The 17415-nt window shown below is 48.5% G+C and overlaps 1 protein-coding gene across 4 annotated transcripts in view; it reads right to left on the minus strand.

Annotated features, from left to right (window-relative positions):
• Window positions 1-540: 540 nt before the first annotated feature.
• LOC310959653 (CASK interacting protein 2) overlaps window positions 541-17415 on the minus strand; it is a 20497-nt gene continuing 3622 nt past the window's right edge. Inside the window, exons 7-19 of one of the 4 annotated variants that reach the window (XM_083931092.1) lie at window positions 17182-17276; window positions 11416-11533; window positions 11087-11260; window positions 10487-10558; window positions 9038-9174; window positions 8071-8107; window positions 7084-7181; window positions 6698-6808; window positions 5783-5884; window positions 5559-5697; window positions 3500-5185; window positions 2128-2551; window positions 541-1985 (exon numbers count right to left, since the gene is read on the minus strand). In XM_083931092.1, coding sequence (XP_083787218.1) covers window positions 1889-1985; window positions 2128-2551; window positions 3500-5185; window positions 5559-5697; window positions 5783-5884; window positions 6698-6808; window positions 7084-7181; window positions 8071-8107; window positions 9038-9174; window positions 10487-10558; window positions 11087-11260; window positions 11416-11533; window positions 17182-17276 — 3290 coding nt within the window. In that variant the 3' untranslated portion in view covers window positions 541-1888. Of the gene's footprint in view, window positions 1986-2127; window positions 2555-3499; window positions 5186-5558; window positions 5698-5782; window positions 5885-6697; window positions 6809-7083; window positions 7182-8070; window positions 8108-9037; window positions 9175-10486; window positions 10559-11086; window positions 11261-11415; window positions 11534-17181; window positions 17277-17415 lie in introns of all 4 variants that reach the window. The other 3 variants (XM_083931091.1, XM_083931093.1, XM_083931094.1) reach the window with 3 other exon arrangements.

The raw sequence follows: 17415 nt of genomic DNA on the forward strand, positions 1-17415 counted from the left end.
GCCGGCGGAAGTTCGCGGTTCTGCAGCTGAACGCAAACTACGGAAGCTCATTAGAACCAAAACAAACACGAAAATCATAAAACTCATTTAAATTATGGAAAATTACAAATGTGTCATAATTACGAGTTTTTATGGTCATTACTTATAAATTACTTATTTAACGTTTATAATTTTTTTATTTTTTTCTCATTTAATCTCATTTATTTTAACGTCAATTTAAATTTCTGACTGATTTCAATTGATTTCACAATTATAACTTTTTTATCATAATTTTTTTATTTCATAATTTTAACTTTTGATTTAAATTTGTCGTCATTTCTTCGACGATCTCATAATTTCAACTGAACTCATTTTGAACGTTTAACTTTAACTGAACTAATATTAGTAAAGTAATTTTGACTTTTTGTGATAAAATAACTGAATGTTTTATTTTGTAGTTTGGAACAAAAAGACACAAACACACAAACAGCAGAACGATGTCGATATTTAATGTTTAAACAGAGAAAACAACAACAAACAAACAACAAACACGTCGTCAATCTGTGTTTTTTTCCTCGTTTCTTCTTTAATTCATCTTTAAATCGTGTTCCGGGTCACGCGGAGAACAGGCGGAGTCCACGCGGAGGACACGTGGTGACTATGCGGAGACTATGCGGAGAACACACGGGGATCCCGCAGAGTCACGCGGACAACACACGGAGTCACGCGGAGAACACGCGGAGACCACGCAGAGTCACGCAGAGACCACGCAGAGTCACGCAGAGTCCACGCGGAGAGCACGTGGAGTCACAACGAGAACACGCGGAGACCACGCGGTGGACACGAGGTGACTATGCGGAGACTATGCGGAGAACACGCGGCGATCCCGAAGAGTCACGCGGAGACCACGCGGAGAACACATGGAGACCACGCGGAGGACACGCAGAGTCACGCGGAGAACACGCGGAGACCACGCAGAGTCACGCGGAGTCACGCGTAGAACACATGGAGACCACGCAGAGAACACACGGTGTCACGAGGAGACCACGCGGAGGACACGCAGAGTCACGAGGAGACCACGCGGAGGACACGCAGAGTCACGCAGAGTCACGCGGAGACCACGCGGAGTCACGACACAAACGTCAGCTTTTCTCTTTTAACGGAAACGTTTGTGAAAAAAAGATCGGAGGAAAATCTGTACAAAGACTTTGGTTGAATATCTGCTCCTGTAAATACGTCGAGTGTACAATAAACATATTTATAATCTAATTTAAATACTAATTTGGCTAAAAATGAATATCAAAAAATAGACACGCGGACATGCTTCCCTTTGACGACGTCACTCGGTGTAAAAGACAGGTTTAAATATTAAAAAGGGAAAATCTGAAACGGTCGGACACGTTGGGTTCAGAGTCGAAGGGAAACGGACGAGCTGAGTAATATTTAATATTCATATTTAAAGGGACAGTTCACGCAAACGACCGCGCTTCCAAACATCTGCGCCGCCCCTTTAAATACGGCTCTAACGTTTCTCTTCAGCTCGTTCAAAACATAAACTTCATGGAACATTTTTAGTGTTAGTCATAATTTTAATCTCCGTTTCTTCCTCAGGGCCGTCGCCGCGGGACAAATAGTCTTGTTTCTGGATCCGGGTACAAAAAGGATTGAACGCAGGAATCGGACCGGAGGCGCTTCGGTACTTCGTGGTACCGGGTTCTTTCCTCGTTACAGAAACAACTTCTGCTGAATGAGAGTCGGGGCGGTGGCTGAGGACGCACAGTGGAGATTAAGTGCTGCTGTTCCAGGTCTCGGACTGCGTCATCACGTAGTTCAGAGCTGAGGGGGACGCACCTCGACCCTCTGTTCCTGTTTCACTTCCTGAGGTTGAGGCTGGTTCTGCTGAAAGTCTTCAGTCCAACATGGCGTCCAGCTGGTCGGCCAGGTCGTCAAACATGTTCCCAATGTCGTCCAGAATCGTCCCGGCGGACTTGACTGTGTTCGATCCGCTAGAGAGGAAAGATGAAACAAGCGTTAATGGAACAGCACAGAAACCCTGACGCCCCCTAGAGGCCCTTCAGGGTCCTGCAGCAGAGGGAAAGTCCGGTTTAAGACTTGCTCGACGATATCAGTGACGTGTTCCAGTCTCACCCGTCTGAATTGTCCTCCAGGTTCAGTTTCCTCTCGACGGCCTTCAGAGCCGCTGCCAGAGATGTGCTGGTCTGATCCAGTCTCTGCTGGACCACCTCAGTCCCGAAGGACGAGTCAGGGACGGGACCCGGACCCACCACACACACCTGAGGCCTCGCTGCTGTCAAAGAGGGACTCTGAGGGGCCTGATGAGCCTGATGAGCCTGAGGGGCCTGATGAGCTGGAGGGGCCTGATGAGCCGGAGGGGCCTGATGAGCTGGAGGGGCCTGATGAGCCGGAGGGGCCTGATGAGCTGGAGGGGCCTGATGAGCCTGATGAGCCGGAGGGGCCTGATGAGCCGGAGCCAGGAGCCCGTGAGAGGATGCAGAGGTGAAGGCCACACTTTGAACCACACTGACGGATACAGATGGAGAAGAGAGCCCACCTGCTGAGGAGACAGGGGAAATACTGAGCAACAAGTCCTAAGTTGAGAGCAACGAGTCCTGAGTCACGACCAGCAAGTCCTGAGTCAAGACCAGCAAGTCGTGAGTCACAACCAACAAGTCCTGAGTCATGAACAACAAGTCCTGAGTCAAGAACAACAAGTCCAGAGTCAAGAGCAACAAGTCCTGAGTCACAACCAACAAGTCCTGAGTCACGACCAACAAGTCCTGAGTCAAGACCAACAAGTCCTGAGTCACGACCAACAAGTCCTGAGTCACGACCAACAAGTCCTGAGTGACAACCAACAAGTCCTGAGTCACGACCAACAAGTCCTGAGTGACAACCAACAAGTCCTGAGTCACAACCAACAAGTCCTGAGTCACAACCAACAAGTCCTGAGTCATGAACAACAAGTCCTGAGTCACGACCAACAAGTCCTGAGTGACAACCAACAAGTCCTGAGTCAAGACCAACAAGTCCTGAGTCACGACCAACAAGTCCTGAGTCATGAACAACAAGTCCTGAGTCAAGAGCAACAAGTCCTGAGTCACGAGCAACAAGTCCTGATTCGAGAGCAACAAGTCCTGAGTCAAGACCAACAAGTCCTGATTCGAGAGCAACAAGTCCTGAGTCAAGAGCAACAAGTCCTGAGTCACAACCAACAAGTCCTGAGTCACAACCAACAAGTCCTGAGTCACGAGCAACAAGTCCTGAGTCAAGAGCAACAAGTCCTGAGTCACGAGCAACAAGTCCTGAGTCACAACCAACAAGTCCTGAGTCGAGAGCAACAAGTCCTGGGTCACTACTTAAAAGTCCTGAGTCAAGAGCAACAAGTCCTGAGTCAAGGTTCTTTGGCTGTCGAAACAGGAAGAACCGGTTCACGGTTGGGCACCGGCTCTGAACGGGCCCTGAAACTGTCTTGGTTGAAAGGGGGTATGTGAGTCTTTACCTTGTGAAGCCAGCAGACTGTGGCGGACAGGTTTTGGGGCGACGGCAGGTTTAGGGGACGGTGGAGGTTTGATGGGGGATCCTGTGGCCGGACTGGCCGGCCTCTCCAGACTGACCTGGCTGTGCCTCAGACTGACCTCGTCCTGGATCTGGGACGGAGGTCTGCTACTGCCGGACTCTGACCCTTCTTCCCCCGCCCCCTCTCTGCTGGGGGAGCCTCCTCCTGGCTCCTTGTCTTTGGCTTTGTGTCGTCGCTTCACTGTGTCCGACTCCTTCAGGTTGAACTCGGGCACCTCCAGGTTCTTGGCTGCGTGTTTCTCTGGAGGCTCCAGCACCGCCTCTGCCCTGGGCGGCCCCGGAGCTTTGGGCCTCTGTTTGATAGTCAAGTTGCCCTCCTCTGCGAAGGGGATGCACTCACTGGAGCTGTTCTGAGGGGACGAGGAGCCTTCCAGTCCGCGACCTTTGGGTTCCTCTTCCTCAGAGTCAGACTTCACCCCTCGATCGGGCTCGGTGCTGCTGCCGGTCTTGGTGGGAATGCACTCGCTCTGCACCCTCCTCCTCACCCCGGCAGCCTCTCTGGGCTCCGGCCCTGCAGAGTTGAGGGAAGGGGGAGGTGGCGGCTCCTGCTGGACGAGGTCTGGATTAGGTGCCTGAGTTCTGCCTTCCAGGGAGGCTGCGATGCTCCTCACGCTCCCAGGACTGTCTGTTAACATCCCACCAGCAGACGACGTGCTGCTGTCGCTCAGCTCCCCGCTGGTGGTGCTGCTCACTGAGCTCAGTCTCTTCGGAGGAGGAGGAGGGGGACCTTTTTTCCGGGCACGCACTGCAAAGGACTGACTGCGTCCCACATTGCCGTTTTTCTCTGAACCCGACTGTAGTCGAGCGAGCTGGCTGCGTCCGGGTTTGCGGGTCAACGTGGCGTAGGACGACAGGTTTCCGGAGCGAAGCACCGGCTCCTCGTCGTCCTCATCGGGCTCCCCGTCTGACAGCGTGTAGCGGGTCTTGCTCTGGTTGCGCTTCTTGGGTGGCGTGAGGGTCATGCTGTAGTTCTCAGGCCTGTGAGACGAGCTCAGGTCCGTGGAGCCACAATGAGAATGCAGGTAGCTGAAACCCTTCAGTGCTGGGGAGCCGTGAGGGGAGGAGCCACGAGATCCAGGCAGTTTGGGCTTTGCGGGGATTGCCGGGTACTTAAACACCGTCGCCGTGCCCAGAGGCACCTGCTTGGGCAGAGGCTGCTGCTGCAGAGGTCTCTGGTCCCAGCCCTCGGGGATGTTCCTCTCCTTGGCCGGGCTGCCGGTCAGGCTCTCCTGCGACCAGCTGTGGGGGGTGACGGAAGCCGTGGGGGGCTCCTGGGAGCGTCCGGAGCCTCTGGACCGGGTGTCGATGCTCTCCTGGCTCTGGGACATTCCCACTGCGCTCTTGATGGCCAAGCCTTCCTCGCAGCCCCCGTAGTGGCTGGACATGGCCGTCTGCAGCTCAGCGCTCAGCTCGCTGTCCTGGAAGGTCAGCATCTGTGGGGTGTGAGGAGAAGAGCACTCGCCTGCCGAGTCAGGCGGCTCGATGGCGACCAGGTGGAGGGCTCCGGGGGCCCTGCGGCGCAGCGTGCCTCGGCCTGATTCCGCCTGAAGGATCGCCCTCTGGATGTCACACAGCTTCTTCACCGCCAGCATCAGCTTCTTCTGGTGGCCTGGGGGGAAATTCAACCACCACAGTAAAAAACAACATATTCAGCATGGACCAGAAGATAAAGGGTCCCGCATGGACGCATTACGAGACACTGGGCCCCCCACACCCTGTCTACATGGGACCAGGACACCTACACTTTACCTTCTGTGTGGTTGTTTTGCATCTATTTCTAGTTATTCTGCATCTTTTAAATGTGGTGTTCATCCAAATTTTGTTGTTCAGCGAGTCCTTGAAGTTCCTTTACATCTACTTTTGGTCGTTTAAGCATCTCTGGTGTCTGTCAGTGCACGTTTAGGATCGTTTTGTGTCTGTTGCCGGTCCTGTCGTGTCCCTTTGGCCCAGTGTCTGTTCAGGAACACGTCGGCGCTCCTCACCCAGCTTGATGATGCCGATCTCCTGCAGGTCCTCCCACGTGAGGTCTTTGACGATGCCGATGGAGTCGTAGCCGTTCTCAGAGAGCTTCTTGTGGTACTGCGGGAGGCCGATGGCGCTGAGCCACTCGCCCAGATCAGACTGTGAGGAAGAGCAGATCAGTCAGGTCAGTGTGGCAGTGTGTGGAGGTTAGAGTCCTCAGCGGTGAACGGGGAAACGCTCTTACTGGGATGTACTCGGGCAGCCACTCAGGGATGTTCAGGTTGTTGATCTCGATGGAGATTTTCTTGCGGTGGCCTGGTTTGGTGACGCCGATGGCGGTGAGGTCCTGACGATGAGACAAAAGACTTCAGATGAACAACCAGGTCCAACTACACTCAGGGCGCCCTCCCACTGTGCCTCCGTGCCGTGCCCCAGCACGTGTCACGGCTAAAGTCTGGTTCCTTTGACCAGTGTGAGTGCAACCGTACCACGTCTAGGAGCGGCACGCTTGCCGTCCACGGCCCGTTTGGGAGAGGTGGGCTTTAGTAAAGCACGTTTGCACGTGTACGAGCACGAGCGTGCGCACGTGTACGAGCACGAGGCCTACGGCGGTTCTGAGGTCATTTCCTGTGCGCCTGTTGGGACGTAGAAAAAAGAAGGAGGGACCATGCGCGGACATTTCAAACAATGGCGGTGAAAGGTTCACGTTGGTGTGATGCGGAGGTGGAGTGTTTACTGCAGATTTGGTCGATGAAAAGATTCAAAAACAGTCGACAAGACGCACAAAAACTCCGAGGTCTACGGAAAGATCTGGAAACAAAGCCACGCATCGCCATGACGTCATCAATGCGTGTGACGTGTTACGGCGTGATGACGTATAGGCAGCAAGAAGCATTCTCCGAGGCCCAGGTAGTGTGAGTACAAACGGGCCTGGAGGGGGGACAAGGACCCTAAAGCACGGGGCACGGGACGCACGCACAGTGGGAGGGCGCTCTAACCTGTGACGGAGGCACAGTGGGAGGGCGCTCTAAGCAGCTTTAACACTGAAACTAGAATAAAAAGGACAATTCCCCGCTGTGGGAGCAATAAAGACAAATATCTGATCTTTAAAAAGCAAAGATGAAAGGATGTTAGAGGAGGAGTGTGTGAGCGCTCGGACCTCGGGCGTCATCCTGCTGATGGTTGGAACATCGTAACCTGCGCCTGTGAAGTTCCCCGTGTACTGATCCAACTGGAAGTCACTGAGCCACTGGAAGATGGCCTCTGCGTCCTGCAACACACACACGGAGACACACACACACACACACACACGCAGTCACACACACACGGAGACACACACACAGTCAGAGAGAGAGAGAGAGACACACACACACACACACACACACAAACGTGAATCACTGGACATGATTTGATTCTTAATGAAAATATAAGTAAAGTGTGTGTTTCCTGTTAGAATGGGGTTCTGAGGGAGGTGTGTGTGTGTGTGTGTGTGTGTGTGTGTGTGTGTGTGTGTGTGTGTGTGTGTGTGTGTGTGTGTGTGTGTACCTTCCCCTCCAGCAGCTGCTGAGGACGAACAAACTGCTGCGAGAAACTCTGTTCTGCAGGTCTCTGCACCGTCACCGTCTGCCTCCGCGGAGTCCCCCCTGCAGCCGCAGCACAGGAAGCACCACAGGAAGCACCACAGGACACACACCGCACACGTTAAAGCCTCCAACACCTCACTGTGTTTAAGGACGCCCTCCCACTGTGCCTCCGTCCCGTGCCCCGTGCTTTAGGGTCCTTGTCCCCCCCTCCAGGCCCGTTTGTACTCACACTACCTGGGCCTCGGAGAATGCTTCTTGCTGCCTATACGTCATCACGCCGTAACACGTCACACGCATTGATGACGTCATGGCGATGCGTGGCTTTGTTTACAAATCTTTCCGTAGACCTCGGAGTTTTTGTGCGTCTTGTCGACTGTTTTTGAATCTTTTCATCGACCAAATCTGCAGTAAACACTCCACCTCCGCATCACACCAACGTGAACCTTTCACCGCCATTGTTTGAAATGTCCGCGCATGGTCCCTCCTTCTTTTTTCTACGTCCCAACAGGCGCACAGGAAATGACCTCAGAACCGCCGTAGGCCTCGTGCTCGTACACGTGCGCACGCTCGTGCTCGTACACGTGCAAACGTGCTTTACTAAAGCCCACCTCTCCCAAACGGGCCGTGGACGGAGGCACAGTGGGAGGGCGCCCTGAGTGTGTGACCTGCAGTTGAATGTGTGATGCTGTATTAATGTTGACACAAACACTCTGAACTGTCCCTTTAAGTTTATTCAAACGTGTTTAAAGGGAAATCAAAGATGATGCAGGAGTTAAAGTTTGATGTTTGACGTCAGAGGAGTTTTATTCTAAAGTGACTTTTTTATTTTTTTTCTTATTTACTTTATATTTATTAAAAATGCAGAAAAGTTGCCGGAGGAACGAGTTTGGAAACAAATTATATTAAAAACATAAAAAGAGAAACAGCAGAAATAAAAACAGGGTTTTACCTGAAGGAAGATCAGAGTCACCAGCAGAGGGCGCCGCCTGCTCTCACACACACACACACACACACACACACACACACAGAGACACACACACACACACACACACACACACAGAGAGAGAGAGACACACACACACACACACACACAGAGAGAGAGAGAGAGACACACACACACACACACACACACACAGGGACAGACACACACACACACAGAGAGAGAGAGAGACACACACACACACACACAGGGACAGACACACACACACACACAGAGAGAGAGAGAGACACACACACACACACACAGGGACAGACACACACACACACAGAGAGAGAGAGAGAGACACACACACACACACACACAGGGACAGACACACACACACACACACAGAGAGAGAGAGACACACACACACACACACACACACAGAGAGAGAGAGAGAGAGACACACACACACACACACACACACACACACACACACAGAGAGAGAGAGAGAGAGAGAGAGACACACACACACACACACAGAGAGAGAGAGAGACACACACACACACACACACACACACACACACACACACACAGGGACAGACACACACACAGAGACACACACACAAACGGACAGAGAGAGAGAGACACACACACACACACAAACACACACACGGACAGAGAGAGAGAGAGAGACACACACACACACACACACACACAGAGACACACACACACACACACACAGAGAGAGAGAGAGAGTCACAAACACACACGGACACAGACACACACACACACATGCACGGAGACAAACACAGAGACACACACAGACAGAGACACACTCACACACACACACACAGACACACACACACACACACACACACACACACACACACACACACACACACACACACACAGAAAATAGTTAGAGATAAAAAATAAACTTTGATATAAAATCCTCCTGGTTGAACGTTGGTGGATCAGAGGCGTCCTTGCGTACCTTGTTGGCGTTGTCATGGTGACCGGCGTTGTGTTGGAGTCCGTTGGGCGCGGTGTTGCTCTCGGTGCTCTGCCCGCTGCCGGCGCTCCGCGTGCTGCCGACGCTGCCGGTGCTGCCGACGCTGTTCCTGTCCCCGGCTGCAAAAACCAAACACAAGAGACAAGAGCGGTGATGTCCAGGAGGGCGGGGCGCAGCCGCAGAGAGGGGGCGGAGTCAGGCCGGAGGAAGCAGCGGGCGGGTGCTCGGGGTCGGGGGTCGACGAGCCTGCGAGGGGCGGAGGGCGCCGGCAGGATGCAGGAGGTCTGAAAGCTGTGGCAGAGCAGCCGAGCTCAGCTGCAGGCACGAGTCCGGCGCCACCGGGCTCCTTCCACTGTAATGGACTTTACTATGAGAGGAGCTGGTGCAGGGGCCAGTACGTAAGTCTTTAAAACACTCTTTAATAAACTCTGGCTTCACTAACTACGCTGATGACGCTTTGTTGTGTGTGTAGGGACTCTTCTCATGTGTGTGTGTGTGTGTGTGTGTGTGTGTGTGTGTGTCTGTGTGTGTGTGTCTGTGTGTGTGTGTAGGGACTCTTCTCATGCTGCTGCAGAGGTTTGCTGTTATTTTCAGCAGCATTAGTGGTTAAAAAAGACCTTTGAATGCCTTCACCGTGCTGCCCCGAGCTAACCACTGTTAGCCACGTGCGGCTGTTAGCGACTCTCCTGATTTCTACCTTAATAAAAACTGTCTCCATGGTTACTGAGGATTAAAGTGCAGAAAAAGACTGTGGGGTGATTTTGCGCCGAGGTTACACTTTCAGGAAGTATAATGCTAACGCTAACGTTAGCAATAACAATAATGCTAACGATGTTAGCGTCTGTCCTGAAGAACGATAGCTGTAAAGAGCAGCAGTGTCCTCAAACGCCCCTTATATTCCGTATTATTCTGTTTCCTAAATGCATCTATGAGCTCTATGAAGCAGCAGATATTTGTTTTTATTATTAAAAATAATAAGAATATGAAATAAAATGCTAACGATGGTGGGAGGAGTCTGAGTCTGATTGGCTGTTGGTGTTCCTCACATCCACTGACCTCGTTAGCAGGATTTCTAAACTCTATATTTGGTGTTAATGAAAAAAACCAGCAGCGCCGCCCGGTCGCCGTGACGACAGCAACAGGGACGTCTGAGCCGCACGTTCAGCCTGAAGCAGCGAGTGACAGTGAAGTGGACCCGACACACCAGAGGAACCCGGGGGGGGGGGGGGGGGGGGGGGGGGCGTGAGACGATGTGAGGAGTCACATCATCTCACGCCCCGTGACGCGGCGGCAGCTGTTCAGGGGTCAGCGGTCTCGGTGTGTCGGGTCCGGATGCAGAGCGTTGAGCGGGGCAGCGAGGGAGCGAGGGAGCTTCAGAGCAGCCGGGGGGGGGGAGCTGCCGTCGGGGGGGCGGGGGGGCGGAGGTCTTACCATGACACGAGTCCCTGAGGACCCAGATGTCCTCGAAGGACCCGAGCTGAGACGGGCGCCTCGCAGACAAACCTATCGGACACAGAGATGGACTGCGTTCTGTCAGGGGGGGCGGACAGAATCACACCGGGCACATCCAGAACCTGCACGCTAACGGACCCTTTTACAGCTGCTACAGCGACCACGACGCCAAAGTGTGCGCACGCCGTCTGTCACCAGAGGTAAAGCTCTGCGCCCGCCGAAGATCTACGGGAACACAAGGACGGTGAGGTGTTACGAGCGTACACGTCACGCGGTGTCAACGTTATCTGAGGTCACGCACGGGACGCTGCCAACACGAGACGGTTTTGCCTCGAACTGACGGCGTCCTCGTGAAGGCGGAATGACACATCTTAACATTTACGTAACAAGTAACCATGGACGCGTCCGCCTGGATCAACCGAACGTTTTGGCGCCCGACCTGAAACGTTCTGCCAATACGTGCACGCACACTTCTGACGGCGTGGGCTGTAAAAGGGTCTCCACCGTGATGAGTAAGCAGGGTCAGAACTCGCCGAACGCCCGTCACGGCGAGCACCTGTGCGTCCAGAGAGCGCGTACCTGTGCTGGCGGTGAGGCCGTTGGGCAGCGGCAGCACCACGTGGGTGGGGGGGGCGTACAGGGCGTAGGAGTCGTCGGTCTGGGGGGCGGAGCTGAGGCTGCAGGAGAGGGGGGCTCTGGACAGCTGCTGCTGGCGCTGGGCGGGCAGGGAGGCGTGCCGGGACAGGGCGCCCCCTACAGGGCGAGACAGGGAGGGGGGGGGGGGGGTTAAGAGCTGATGGTTAGAGGTGGAGGTCGTTACGGTGATGGATGCAGGAGGGAGGGGGAGGAGCGTGGGATGGTCCTGAGGCGGGCGCGTTAGTGTGCGGCGCCCTCCGTGCGGCACTGACCGTTCCGCCTGCTGATGACCTCCACGATGGACGGGGGGAAGAAGCCGACGCGGTCCGTCCCCCGCTGGGTGTCGTGGATGTGGCCCTTCCAGCGCCCGTCCACGTGCTGCTCCAGCACCTGCAGGGGACGACACACACACGGGTCACACGGGTCACACGGGCGCACATCAGCACCTCGCTCTGCCACGGGACGACCTCCCATTAATGCTTACAACCAGGGAATCGAACGCAGCGCTCACGGTTTAAGAAAGTAAAAAGAGTCTCTTTGTGGTTGTTTTGTGTCTCTTTGTAGTTGTTTTGTGTCTCGCTGTGGTTGTTTTGAGTCTCTTTGTGGTTGTTTTGTGTCTCTTTGTAGTTGTTTTGTGTCTCTTTGTAGTTGTTTTGTGTCTCTTTGTGGTTGTTTTGTGTCTTTGATGTTGTTTTGTGTCTCTTTGTGGTTGTTTTGTCTCTTTGTGGTTGTTTTGTGTCTCTTTGTAGTTGTTTTGTGTCTCTTTGTGGTTGTTTTGTGTCTCTTTGTGGTTGTTTTGTGTCTCTTTGTAGTTGTTTTGTGTCTCTTTGTGGTTGTTTTGTCTCTTTGTAGTTGTTTTGTGTCTCTTTGTAGTTGTTTTGTGTCTCTTTGTGGTTGTTTTGTGTCTTTGATGTTGTTTTGTGTCTCTTTGTAGTTGTTTTGTGTCTTTGTGGTTGTATTGTGTCTCTTTGTAGTTGTTTTGTGTCTCTTTGTGGTTGTTTTGTGTCTCTTTGTAGTTGTTTTGTGTCTCTTTGTGGTTGTTTTGTGTCTCTTTGTAGTTGTTTTGTGTCTCTTTGTAGTTGTTTTGTGTCTCTTTGTGGTTGTTTTGTGTCTCTTTGTATTTGTTTTGTGTCTCTTTGTGGTTGTTTTGTGTCTCTTTGTGGTTGTTTTGTGTCTCTTTGTAGTTGTTTTGTCTCTTTGTGGTTGTTTTGTGTCTCTTTGTATTTGTTTTGTGTCTCTTTGTAGTTGTTTTGTGTCTCTTTGTTGTTGTTTTGTGTCTCTTTGATGTTGTTTTGTGTCTCTTTGCAGTTATTTTGTGTCTCTTTGTAGTTGTTTTGTGTCTCTTTGTAGTTGTTTTGTGTGTCTTTGTAGTTGTTTTGTGTCTCTTTGATGTTGTTTTGTGTCTCTTTGTGGTTGTTTTGTGTCTCTTTGTGGTTGTTTTGTGTCTCTTTGTAGTTGTTTTGTGTCTCTTTGTGGTTGTTTTGTGTCTCTTTGTGGTTGTTTTGTGTCTCTTTGTAGTTGTTTTGTGTCTCTTTGTGGTTGTTTTGTGTCTCTTTGTAGTGTTTTGTGTCTCTTTGTGGTTGTTTTGTGTCTCTTTGTAGTTGTTTTGTGTCTCTTTGTGGTTGTTTTGTGTCTTTGATGTTGTTTTGTGTCTCTTTGTGGTTGTTTTGTCTCTTTGTGGTTGTTTTGTGTCTCTTTGTAGTTGTTTTGTGTCTCTTTGTGGTTGTTTTGTGTCTCTTTGTGGTTGTTTTGTGTCTCTTTGTAGTTGTTTTGTGTCTCTTTGTGGTTGTTTTGTCTCTTTGTAGTTGTTTTGTGTCTCTTTGTAGTTGTTTTGTGTCTCTTTGTGGTTGTTTTGTGTCTTTGATGTTGTTTTGTGTCTCTTTGTAGTTGTTTTGTGTCTTTGTGGTTGTATTGTGTCTCTTTGTAGTTGTTTTGTGTCTCTTTGTGGTTGTTTTGTGTCTCTTTGTAGTTGTTTTGTGTCTCTTTGTGGTTGTTTTGTGTCTCTTTGTGGTTGTTTTGTGTCTCTTTGTAGTTGTTTTGTCTCTTTGTGGTTGTTTTGTGTCTCTTTGTATTTGTTTTGTGTCTCTTTGTAGTTGTTTTGTGTCTCTTTGTTGTTTTGTGTCTCTTTGTGGTTGTTTTGTGTCTCTTTGTGGTTGTTTTGTGTCTCTTTGTAGTTGTTTTGTGTCTCTTTATAGCTGTTTTGTGTCTCTTTGTGGTTGTTTTGTGTCTCTTTGTGGTTGTTTTGTGTCTCTTTGTGGTTGTTTTGTGTCTCTTTGTGGTTGTTTTGTGTCTCTTTGTGGTTGTTTTGTGTCTCTTTGTGGTTGTTTTGTGTCTCTTTGTAGTTGTTTTGTGTCTCTTTGTAGTTGTTTTGTGTCTCTTTGTGGTTGTTTTGTGTCTCTTTGTAGTTGTTTTGTGTCTCTTTGTAGTTGTTTTGTCTCTTTGTGGTTGTTTTGTGTCTCTTTGTATTTGTTTTATGTCTCTTTGTAGTTGTTTTGTGTCTCTTTGTGGTTGTTTTGTGTCTCTTTGTGGTTGTTTTGTGTCTCTTTGTTGTTTTGTGTCTCTTTGTAGTTGTTTTGTCTCTTTGTGGTTGTTTTGTGTCTCTTTGTATTTGTTTTGTGTCTCTTTGTAGTTGTTTTGTGTCTCTTTGTGGTTGTTTTGTGTAACTTTGTAGTTGTTTTGTCTCTTTGTAGTTGTTTTGTGTCTCTTTGTGGTTGTTTTGTGTCTCTTTGTGGTTGTTTTGTGTCTCTTTGTAGTTGTTTTGTGTCTCTTTGTAGTTGTTTTGTGTCTCTTTGTGGTTGTTTTGTGTCTCTTTGTAGTTGTTTTGTGTCTTTGTGGTTGTTTTGTGTCTCTTTGTAGTTGTTTTGTGTCTCTTTGTGGTTGTTTTGTGTCTCTTTGTGGTTGTTTTGTGTCTCTTTGTAGTTGTTTTGTGTCTCTTTGTGGTTGTTTTGTGTCTCTTTGTGGTTGTTTTGTGTCTCTTTGTAGTTGTTTTGTGTCTCTTTGTAGTTGTTTTGTGTCTCTTTGTGGTTGTTTTGTGTCTCTTTGTAGTTGTTTTGTGTCTCTTTGTAGTTGTTTTGTGTCTCTTTGTAGTTGTTTTGTCTCTTTGTAGTTGTTTTGTGTCTCTTTGTGGTTGTTTTGTGTCTCTTTGTAGTTGTTTTGTGTCTCTTTGTGGTTGTTTTGTGTCTCTTTGTGGTTGTTTTGTGTCTTTGATGTTGTTTTGTGTCTCTTTGTGGTTGTTTTGTGTCTCTTTGTATTTGTTTTGTGTCTCTTTGTAGTTGTTTTGTGTCTCTTTGTGGTTGTTTTGTGTCTCTTTGTGGTTGTTTTGTGTCTCTTTGTGGTTGTTTTGTGTCTCTTTGTGGTTGTTTTGTGTCTCTTTGTAGTTGTTTTGTGTCTCTTTGTGGTTGTTTTGTGTCTCTTTGTAGTTGTTTTGTGTCTCTTTGTGGTTGTTTTGTGTCTCTTTGTAGTTGTTTTGTGTCTCTTTGTGGTTGTTTTGTGTCTCTTTGTGGTTGTTTAGTGTCTCTTTGTGGTTGTTTTGTGTCTCTTTGTAGTTGTTTTGTGTCTCTTTGTGGTTGTTTTGTGTCTCTTTGTAGTTGTTTTGTGTCTCTTTGTGGTTGTTTAGTGTCTCTTTGTAGTTGTTTTGTGTCTCTTTGTGGTTGTTTTGTGTCTCTTTGTAGTTGTTTTGTGTGTCTTTGTGGTTGTTTTGTGTCTCTTTGTGGTTGTTTTGTGTCTCTTTGTAGTTGTTTTGTGTCTCTTTGTGGTTGTTTTGTGTCTCTTTGTAGTTGTTTTGTGTGTCTTTGTAGTTGTTTTGTGTCTCTTTCTGGTTGTTTTGTGTCTCTTTGTAGTTGTTTTGTGTCTCTTTGTGGTTGTTTTGTGTCTCTTTGTAGTTGTTTTGTGTGTCTTTGTGGTTGTTTTGTGTCTCTTTGTGGTTGTTTTGTGTCTCTTTGTGGTTGTTTTGTGTCTCTTTGTTGTTGTTTTGTGTCTCTTTGTAGTTGTTTTGTGTCTCTTTGTGGTTGTTTTGTGTCTCTTTGTGGTTGTTTTGTGTCTCTTTGTGGTTGTTTTGTGTCTCTTTGTAGTTGTTTTGTGTCTCTTTGTGGTTGTTTTGTGTCTCTTTGTAGTTGTTTTGTGTCTCTTTGTGGTTGTTTTGTGTCTCTTTGTGGTTGTTTTGTGTCTCTTTGTAGTTGTGTGTGTCTTTGTAGTTGTTTTGTGTCTCTTTGTGGTTGTTTTGTGTCTCTTTGTAGTTGTTTTGTGTCTCTTTGTGGTTGTTTTGTGTCTCTTTGTAGTTGTTTTGTGTGTCTTTGTGGTTGTTTTGTGTCTCTTTGTGGTTGTTTTGTGTCTCTTTGTAGTTGTTTTGTGTCTCTTTGTGGTTGTTTTGTGTCTCTTTGTAGTTGTTTTGTGTGTCTTTGTAGTTGTTTTGTGTCTCTTTCTGGTTGTTTTGTGTCTCTTTGTAGTTGTTTTGTGTCTCTTTGTGGTTGTTTTGTGTCTCTTTGTAGTTGTTTTGTGTGTCTTTGTGGTTGTTTTGTGTCTCTTTGTGGTTGTTTTGTGTCTCTTTGTGGTTGTTTTGTGTCTCTTTGTTGTTGTTTTGTGTCTCTTTGTAGTTGTTTTGTGTCTCTTTGTGGTTGTTTTGTGTCTCTTTGTGGTTGTTTTGTGTCTCTTTGTAGTTGTTTTGTGTCTCTTTGTTGTTGTTTTGTGTCTCTTTGTAGTTGTTTTGTGTCTCTTTGTGGTTGTTTTGTGTCTCTTTGTAGTTGTTTTGTGTCTCTTTGTGGTTCTTTTGTGTCTCTTTGTAGTTGTTTTGTGTCTCTTTGTAGTTGTTTTGTGTCTCTTTGTGGTTGTTTTGTGTCTCTTTGTAGTTGTTTTGTCTCTTTGTGGTTGTTTTGTGTTTCTTTGTAGTTGTTTTGTGTCTCTTTGTGGTTGTTTTGTGTCTCTTTGTAGTTGTTTTGTCTCTTTGTGGTTGTTTTGTGTCTCTTTGTGGTTGTTTTGTGTCTCTTTGTGGTTGTTTTGTGTCTCTTTGTGGTTGTTTTGTGTCTCTTTGTAGTTGTTTTGTGTCTCTTTGTAGTTGTTTTGTGTCTCTTTGTGGTTGTTTTGTGTCTCTTTGTAGTTGTTTTGTGTCTTTGTGGTTGTTTTGTGTCTCTTTGTGGTTGTTTTGTGTGTCTTTGTTGTTTTGTGTCTCTTTGTGGTTGTTTTGTGTCTTTGTAGTTGTTTTGTGTCTCTTTGTGGTTGTTTTGTGTCTCTTTGTGGTTGTTTTGTGTCTCTTTGTGGTTGTTTTGTGTCTCTTTGTAGTTGTCTTGTGTCTCTTTGTGGTTGTTTTGTGTCTCTTTGTGGTTGTTTTGTGTCTCTTTGTGGTTGTTTTGTGTCTCTTTGTGGTTGTTTTGTGTCTCTTTGTAGTTGTTTTGTGTCTCTTTGTAGTTGTTTCGTCTCTTTGTGGTTGTTTTGTGTCTCTTTGTGTCTCTGCGGGAAAAGTCGGTCATCCTGAATTTATCACTTCCTATAATAGTTGAGATGTTTAAGGTGGGGCAGGGAGTGTGTGTGTGTGTGTGTGTTTGTGAGTGTGTGTGTGTGTGTGTGTGTGTGTGTGTCTGTGTGTGTGTGTGTGTGTGTGTGTGTGTGTGTGTGTGTCTTTGTGTGTGTGTGTGTGTGTGTGTGTGTGTGTGTGTGTGTGTGTCTTTGTGTGTGTGTGTGTGTGTGTGTGTGTGTGTGTGTGTGTGTGTGTGTGTCTTTGTGTGTGTGTGTGTGTGTGTGTGTGTGTGTGTGTGTGTCTGTGTGTGTGTCTGTGTGTGTGTGTGTGTGTGTGTGTGTGTGTGTGTGTGTGTGTCTTTGTGTGTGTGTGTGTGTGTGTGTGTGTGTGTGTGTGTGTGTGTGTGTGTGTGTGTGGACTTGTCTCCACCTGTCTCTGACTCGTTCCCACATTAAACTTTCGTCTCTGAATCTTCTCGTTTCTTTTCTGACGCTTTAAAAATCTCCTCGCTGTCCGACTCCCGTTTCCTGTCTGTCCTTCAAAATAAAAGCTTGAAAAAATCATCTTTAAAATAGAAACCCCGTCTCACCGTGATGACGTCTCCGGCGCGGATGTTGAGGGCGGTCGGGTCGTGGAGGTTCCAGTAGTCCTTCAGGGCTCGGACCTGCAGAACGCCGGTGGCATCTGTGACACAAGCACGGGGGCGTTCAGGGGGTCAGGGGCAGAACCAGGACCAGAACCACCAGAGTCCACCTCTTATTCTATTCTTCAGATCCTCTACACTTTAAATCCCTTTAATTCACTTTGGTTGGTGCCACAAACA

This window comes from Echiichthys vipera (assembly GCF_963691815.1).
Source record: "Echiichthys vipera genome assembly, chromosome: 17".
NCBI classification, from domain to species: domain Eukaryota; kingdom Metazoa; phylum Chordata; class Actinopteri; order Perciformes; family Trachinidae; genus Echiichthys; species Echiichthys vipera.